General features: G+C 36.6%; 1 protein-coding gene across 1 annotated transcript; it reads left to right on the top strand.

The window, feature by feature from the left end:
- The first annotated feature begins 826 nt into the window (after positions 1–826).
- LOC126815898 (uncharacterized) lies at positions 827–8,350 on the top strand. Its single transcript, XM_050542001.2, has 5 exons — positions 827–1,042; positions 1,949–2,110; positions 3,789–3,990; positions 5,556–5,751; positions 6,611–8,350. The coding sequence occupies exons 1-5, from the start codon at positions 872–874 to the stop codon at positions 6,798–6,800; spliced, it is 921 nt and encodes a 306-aa protein (XP_050397958.1). The 5' UTR covers positions 827–871; the 3' UTR covers positions 6,801–8,350.
- Positions 8,351–8,582: the final 232 nt, after the last annotated feature.

Here is an 8,582-nt window from a genome sequence, read left to right as displayed (position 1 = left end):
TAATTGCATTTGATTGTAATTTTTGTTGGTTATTCTGTATATTATTTGCCTACTATTCACATACCTGTACTATTCACATACCTGTATCATTTGCTTGATAAAGATGAGAGTATCCTTGTCGAAACGTCGCTTAGTATTAAACTCAGTAATTGTGTATCCATAAAATTGTACCTAGTGTTCTGCTCCTACTGGGCTAACTGACACAAGACAATGTGTATGAGGACCCCCGGTTTTTCCTCCCATCCGAAGGACTAGACAGGTCTTGTCAGGCCCTCCGTCCAGCACCACTGACAAAGGGAGACCACACCAGAAAATCCAGATGAACTTTCTCGGCAATGTATGGATCAAACCCGTGACCTCCAGGCTATCAAGCCATTGTCTTACTCACTTAAACATACATTATTCAAGAGCTAAATCTGTCTATTGCAGGTCTTTCTTTAGGCCTGAAATGTTATCTAAATTATTAATTAGACATTAATTAACTTATCCAGACCATAATCAACTCTAGATGGCATCGCTAGCCTGCGATATTTACTGGATTATGATCCCATTTGCTGCTCGACTTCCATTTATCACACAGACTTTAATAATGATGATCGAGGCTAGGCCGAAATTTCAATCGCTTAATTATCGATTCATAGTGGATCAATTTCACTGAAATTTTTAGAAAATTGCCTTTATATTATCTAGTTATTAACTATTATAGTGAGAGCTGCTAGCTCTGTATCTGATCTCCCATAATGTATCTTTACTATAGCCACTGTGGACTGTTGATAGATGAAGGCAGGCATATTAAAAAAAAAGATTTTAAAGTGTTTTGATTTTTATTTTATATTTTATCTTCCAGATTTTGTGAAGAAATATCACCACAATGACATGGTATTTAGATGAAAATCATCTGGCAATATGTGCCATAGTTACGGTTGCTATGCAATTTTCCTTCTTTCTAATAGCATGTACGTGTAAATTTGATAAAGTTACAGATTTCGCTGGAGGAACTAATTTTGTTGTTTTAGCAGTTTTAACATTCTTTTTGCCGCAGGTATGTATTACGATTAGTATTTTGAATTAATTTAAGTTCAGTATGCGCTTTACTGCTTTCTAGCAAACCGACGAATAACAACAGAGATAATAAACAGAGATAACAACAAAACGCAAATTTTAAAGGCATAATTGTCTATACTTAGAATATATAAGATTCGTCGGTTCGCAAAAACATGACAGATTACGACCTGCCATTGAGTCAAGTGGCAAGGTTTTGATTCCCGCTTGTATATGACAAGGACTCAAGGAGTACAACTACCTGTCAAACCTCGTGGGTTTTCTCCGGGTCCTCCTCTTTCCTCGAATTGCAAAAACCCCTATGCACAATGTTAATGAAATGACCCGGTTTGTGTCGATCGGATATTACACCCCATTTCTATCTCTCTCGCCGAGAATGAAGTAATTACAGGGGAACTTTCAAATACATTAATTTCAACATCTATGAGATTAGGTGGCCGAATGGTTAGCATGTGCGCGCTGTATCATACGGTCTGTCATTGAGTCAGCTGGGGTGGTTTCGATTCCCTGGTTGTACATGACAAGGAGTAGGGTCGCCTGTCCAACCTTGTGGGTTTGTTCTTCCATATGTTAGTCCCAAAATGACATAGTTTGGGTCCAGTGGAGGTTAAATCTCTCTCTCTCTCTCTCCTATCTCTCTCTCTCTCTTTCTCTCACCCTAAAACCCCCTATGCACAATGTTAGTCCTGAAATGAAATAGTTTATGTCCAGTGGATGGGCGTCATTGGTCTGTCATTGAGTCAACTGACATGGTTTCCTTTCTCCAGTTGTACCTGACAAGGTGTAGGGCTGCTTGTCCAAGTGGACATTACACCCCAACTCTCTCTCTCTCTGTAAACTCCATTAAATTTTTATTGTATATGATTTATGTGTTTGTTTATTTTAGACATATGGTACTCGGCAGATATATGTAACAGTGTTTGTGGTTGTATGGGGTTTACGTCTATCAGGCTATCTACTCTATAGGATCATTAAAATAGGAGAAGATAAAAGATTTGATGATAAAAGAGATAATTGTTTAGCATTTGCAGGCTTCTGGGTTTTTCAGGTAGTGTATTAATCCTCTCTTATCAAGGGGAGATAAATGAGAAATAAATAACCCATACATAGGATGCAGACCACCAACAATATTCTCCCATTGACTTTGATGTTAATTCAGGTGTCTCATCAAGGCACTCTGATTAAAACACAAATCCTGTTTCGTTCGTTTTATATAGTTTAAAATTTCGTTTTAATTGTCTTTACTACACTTGGTTCTGGAAGAGTTGTTATATTACCAGAACTGTGGGTAAACCACTAGAAATGTCAACGCTGATTGATTAATCAATGTCTGATGTCATAGGGTCAAAAGCCACTCGTTTGACCTCTGACATGAACTCCCACTATAACTTGTCAGATCTTCATGTAGTGTAGGCCATCAAAAGTATAAAAAAAAAAATAAAAAAAAATATAGATCTGTATTTGAAACAGATTGTCATCAAGGGGAAATAAGAAATATAAATAAAATCTGAATATAATCCTTGAGTGGCAATTAGCGATTGAACACATTAAAAAACACAACACAGTTTATATGGAAATACAATCACTGGTTTATAGGCATAGCACGACGTTTCGACAAGTATTCTCTTATCGTTATCAAGCACAAATGGTGTCGAAACATCGTGCTATGCCTATAAACCAGTGATTGTATTTCCATATAAACTGTGTTGTGTCGAATACTTGTCGAAATGTCGTGCTATGCCTATAAACCAGTGATTGTATTTCCATATAAACTGTGTTGTGTTTTTTAAATATAAATAAGTTGTAGGTCAAATCTAATAATGTTCACCTTATCACTCACTATCCCCTGTTGCAGGCTTCTGGGTCTTTCATTTAGTGTATTAATAACAACGAATCGTCTCTTAGTAGGCCAAATCTAATAATGTTCACATTCTTGGTATCCCCTGTTGCCGCTACGACCAGTGCTTAACAAAACACAAATATTACTCCCCAAGATGAAAATCACTCTGACGCATTGAACATTGCGTAAATTGTACTTTTATGCGCTCAATTTTATTGTTGAAAGTAATATGATGTTTTATTATTTGGATAATGTTTTTTATTGGCAGTATTGAGTGTAAATTGAGCTTATATGTGCTTAAAGATGCATTATGTAAGAGCTAAATCTGCCTATTGCTGGTCGTAATTATAGCGAGAATGGCTAGCTCTTTATCTAAATGTTACATAATGCATCTTTAAAGATACATTATGGGAGTTAAAAACTAGATAATGTAAACTGAATTTGCTGAAAATTTCAGTCAAATTGATCCACTCTGAACCGAGAATTTAACGATTGAATTTTCAGCCGCCTTTCATTACTAAAGTTGGTGCGATAAAATACAGTCTTGATTATCCATTTCATGATTTAATCATGAATGAAAGTTGAGCAGCACATCAGATCCTAATCCAGTAAATATCACAGACTAGCAATGACATCGAGAGTTGATTATAGTCTGGATAAGTTAATTAATGTCTAATTAATTATTTAGATAACATTTCAGGCCTAAAGAAAGACCTGAAATAGGCAGATTTAGCTCTTGCATAATGTATGTTTAAATTTTTGGATTTATCTTTTTTAAGAGCTAAATCTGCCTATTGCAGGTCTTAATTTTAGCGAGAATGGCTAGCTCTTTATCTAAATCTTACATAATGCATCTTTAAAATTTTTTGTTTATCTTTATATGTAGGCGGTGTGGGTGTTCACAGTGAGTTTGCCAGTAATCTTTGTCAACGCTCCAGCCAGCGCTTTAAGAAATACTAATTTTACTCCGCAAGATGGAGTTGGCATTGCCTTATTTATCATCGGTCTGTTATCAGAAACCGTGGCAGATATTCAAAAATTTAATTTTAGAAATAATCCAGACAACAAAGGAAAATGGTGTGCAGTAGGTATGTCATTTTTTTTTTTGAAAGTTACAATTTCATATTTTCTAAGAAAGTCAGAACATAATTATTTCTATGTCTTTTGCTCAATAGGTTGTAAACTCACTATTATATGATCATAGGTTATCTTTCTCACACTTAAAAATCTTGATACCGGAAATAATAACACAATTACCTCCCTTGTTTTCCTATTCCCCACCATGGAATAGCTATCAGCTATCTTCAAACATTTGAATTTGAAGTTAAAAATGAGAGAGAGAGAGAGAGAGAAATGGGGTTTAACGTCCACTCGACACAAACTAGGTCATTTCGGGACTAACATGGTTTAATTTTATTTACATAATTTGCTTGCACGTAGGGGTCTTTAGCAGTGGGAGGAAACCGGAGGACCCGGAGAAAAACCTACTCCTTGCCACGTACAACCGGGGATTCGAAACCACGCAAGTCGACTCAATGACAGACCTTATGATACAGCGCGCGCACGCTAACCATTCAGCCATCCAACCCCCCAGTTAAAAATGATATCTTTGCCAATTTCTCAACTGGCAATAGGGAATTATAGGATTAATAGCATTATTCTTTAACAAGGTAGGACTGTTTATAGATACCATCTATTTTAGGGCTTTATTTATATACCTTTTAAAAATGTAACTTAAAAATATGAAATTGTAACTTTAACAGGGTTCAAAGTTCAAATTTCAAAGAAGAATTTGAAATCCAACAAGAGATATAAATTTGTCTTTCTATGGTTATGACATGTGCATTATTGATTAGACATTAACCCATTTTTGCACTTTGAACGCCCGAACCTGCCCTTACTAGAGCTCCCTAGACCGATCCTTAATGTGCATGGCTGTGGCGCATGCAAAATGGTTCTATAATATGAAAAGCTTTTCACATGTGTCATGCCAACACGAGCTGGTAAATGAAAAACTATTCACATATCTTGGGTGGATTGAGGCGTTTGACTAAGGGGGATCACGTGGGTAAGACGCTAGCTCGCTAGCCTGGAGGTCGGGAGTTTGGTCCCTGCATTGGCCGAGAAAGTTCATCCAGATTTTCCGGCCTGGTTCCCACTTGCCAGGGATGCAGGACGGAGGGCCTGACAAGGACAGCTGTCTAGTCCTTCGGATGAGACGAAAAACCCAGGTCCCGTGTATACATTGGAATGCACGTAAAAGATCCCTTGGCAGTTGGAATTCGATATAAGAGTAGGCGATAGTGCCGCTGCCCGGGCAAAATTTCCCTCATAGCACACTGTATGGTATATGCCCTTCTTCATTAGCCCAGCATAGGAGCAGAACAGTAGGACGTTAATCCCCATTTCATTTCATTTTTGTTTGACTAAGGAACAGTTGTTTCGGTCTGCCTGAGGATGTACCGGTATTTTCTTGAAGGAACTGGGTAGTCAATATTTACATGTTCTGAGTGAAAGAGGGTTAAACAGCATTGTTAAACACATCAGGCACCTGTGTACATCCAGGAACTTGATCTGTTTTAAACACATCAAGCCCCTGTGTACCTCCAGGAAATTAAGCCCCCTTCTTATTATGATTATTTTTATTTTGCAGGGTTATGGAAACTTTCTCGCCATCCCAACTATTTTGGTGAAATAACGTTATGGCTGGGATTATTTATAATATCAACTAGTATATTGGTGAACGGACAATGGGCTGCTGTATTAAGTCCTTTATTTACAATGGCCATATTGTTATTCCTGAGTGGAATACCTTTATTAGAGAAAAAAGCTGATGAGAGATATAGAAAGTAAGTTAGAGTTAACGCTTTGCAGTTCAATAGGCGAATCGTTAGAAGGTGAATCGCGATACATCGAATCAACGATATATCGTGCCAACACCAATTTTAATATGTAACTGACAATTTATCACTACTGTGTAATTAGGGATGTTATAAAATGCGACATGGATATAAACCATTTAAACTGCATTTCAGTTCATTAATGACATTGTCCTTTTAAAGAGAGAGCAGAGTTATCTCCCTTTAATTGTCCAACTAGGTTTACTGTACGCAAGAAAACCTGTCTTTAAACTTTTTGCAGTATGTATCATTCATTAAAGGAGACTTTTGCATCAATTTCATGTGGAGTTACTGCACCTGGCAGCAAATTCTTTAAACTTATTTTTACATTACACCATATACTATGTCTTTTGCCTTCTTTCACAATGGGCATATATTTTTGTTGCCTGGCAACACAATGGTTATATTTCCATTATACGACCGATTCTCTGCCAACGGTCCATAGGATATGATGTACTGTATTAAATCAATCTGCTGTTTGTGACCCGGGGGTTGGATGGCCGAATGGTTTCGATTCCCCGGTTGTATGTGACAAGGAGTAGGGTCACCCGTTCAACCTCGTGTGTATTCACCCGGTCCTCCAGTTTCCTCCCACTGCTAAAGACAACTACACGCAAGCGAATGATTGAAATAAAATTGAACCATATGTTAGTCCCGAAATGACATAGTTTGTGTCAAGTGGACTTAAACCCCATCTCTCTTTCACTTGGCGGTTTGAGACCGTCTAAGGCTTTCTAGTTTGGGGGCTATCTAATTTCTAAAGGGTTAATTAAATTGTATTTTTTTTTATATTTATTTTTTTTTTCAGACAAGAGTCATATATTGTGTACAAGAATAGAACCAGTCCGTTAATACCACTACCACCTCCAATCTACGCCATACTACCTAATCCCTTTAAATGTCTCTGTTGCTGTGAGCTCCCTCTTTATACATACTCCGAGGAAGAAGAAAACGTCATAGGTACAAGTCGTGCAACAACAGACCCAGTTCCAGCGTAAGACGAAGCATATATTTTAAAAAAAGAAGACAAAAGTGTTTAGATGCTCAATGTAGTTGAATATTGTCGTTAACCCGTCTGTCTGTCGTCTTGTTAGCACAATCAAGACTACAATAATCCACATATATTTCTGAAATTTATTAGAGTTATTCCCCTTTGTTACTAAATATTGGGGATGCTTGACGGAATTGCAATCTTGTGACGCGGAATTCAATCCTGCCACAGTTCTGTCAGTCCCAACAATTAAGATTGTGTGAGTTTACTTTGAACGTAATTAAACACAACGAATATGTTTCAGCTGTCATGGTTAGTTGAAATATTTTCTCATGAAGTTGGTTACATGCGTTCTAGCCCTAAATTAACATTTTCACTCAATTGTCACTTAACCACTGAGCCACCTTGGGGCTCCCTTTGAGGCTCCAAGTAATCCTTGGATAAAGAGCTTTCTCGGCCAACACCGGGATCGACACTAACAAGTCTGTGCCTTTAATCCTGGGACAACTCCTTTAATATCATTGTGATTGTGAATCTATGCATCTGTAGATAACTAACTCATGATAATATTTTCACTTTGAAGGAGAACTGAATAACAAATTACAGACAAACCAAATGACGCTAAATGCTTATGTGCAGGACCAGACTGATATGCACTTCAGACAAGGCCAACTTCAGATGTTTTGTAGAAACTATGTTAAGCACTGACGTGTAACACTGGAAATTTTCAAATATTTTGATTTCATAATCTGATTAAAACACAGGGCCCTGTTTCTCTAAATCTTATCTAAAGATAAAATCCAAATTTTAGTAGATACTTCAATTTTGATTGGCTAAGCACTCAAATCAGTCAAATATTATCCAATCAAATTACTAAAATTTGGATTTTATCTTATTTAAAATTTTGTGAAACTGGCCCGAGATCCTATTTCGTTTCGTTTCTAAAGTTCAAATATTTGTTTTACTTACCTTCAATACACGAGGATCTGGAAGAGTTATTATATAATCAGCGTTCTAGTTGATGGGAGGGATTAGCCAATGAACGGTCTGTTTTGGCAAGTTCTTGGTTTTTGGTGCACGGAATTGTGGGTAGACATTCACGGCAAAGACAAAGCAAAAGTTGTATTTCCAAATACCCACTTGAAACATCAACACTGATTGGTTAATCAAATGTCTGATGCCATAGGTTGAAAAGCCGCTCGTCCGACCTCTGACACAGCCTCCCAGTACAACTTGTCAGATCTTCATGTAGTGTAGGCCATTGAAAGTTTAAAAAAAAGAAAGGAAATATAGATCTGTATTTTAATCAGATTTGGAGTTTAACAGATGGGTCTATTGTATACGGTCAATAATGCACACCTCTGACATCTGCACCCTAGTTCGCATAGCACAAGTCTTAATTACGTGCTAGTTTTCATAATAATTTATTTCTCAATTTTATGCATTTAAAATACTCATTGTAACATTATGTAAATATTTCAAAATATAAATCAAACAAAATATACTGATAGGTGTGTTCGTGACTTAAAGATACATTATGTAAGATTTAGATAAAGAGCTGGTCATTCTTGCTATAATAGTTATGTTAAAGATACATTATTTAAGATTAAGATAAAGAGCGGACCGTTCTTGCTATAATAGTTAAAGATACATTATGTAAGATTTAGATAAAGAGCTGACCATTCTTGCTATAATAGTTTAAAAATAGATAATGTAAAATGAATAATTTGAAAATTTCATTCAAATTACTCTATTGCGAGCAAAGATATTAGCATTTGAAGGTTTGACA

Source organism: Patella vulgata, chromosome 1, assembly GCF_932274485.2.
Source record: "Patella vulgata chromosome 1, xgPatVulg1.2, whole genome shotgun sequence".
NCBI lineage: Eukaryota > Metazoa > Mollusca > Gastropoda > Patellidae > Patella > Patella vulgata.
This window is presented reverse-complemented; position numbering and strand designations above follow the sequence as displayed.

What these genes read in the sequence shown, in the direction of transcription:
- LOC126815898 (XM_050542001.2), top strand. Translation starts at nt 872, where the DNA reads ATGACATGGTATTTAGATGAAAATCATCTGGCAATATGTGCCATAGTT. An exon ending in TAACATTCTTTTTGCCGCAG is followed by an intron (nt 1,043 to 1,948) that starts GTATGTATTACG and finishes TGTTTATTTTAG; the next exon opens with ACATATGGTACTCGGCAGAT. An exon ending in AGGAAAATGGTGTGCAGTAG is followed by an intron (nt 3,991 to 5,555) that starts GTATGTCATTTT and finishes TTTATTTTGCAG; the next exon opens with GGTTATGGAAACTTTCTCGC.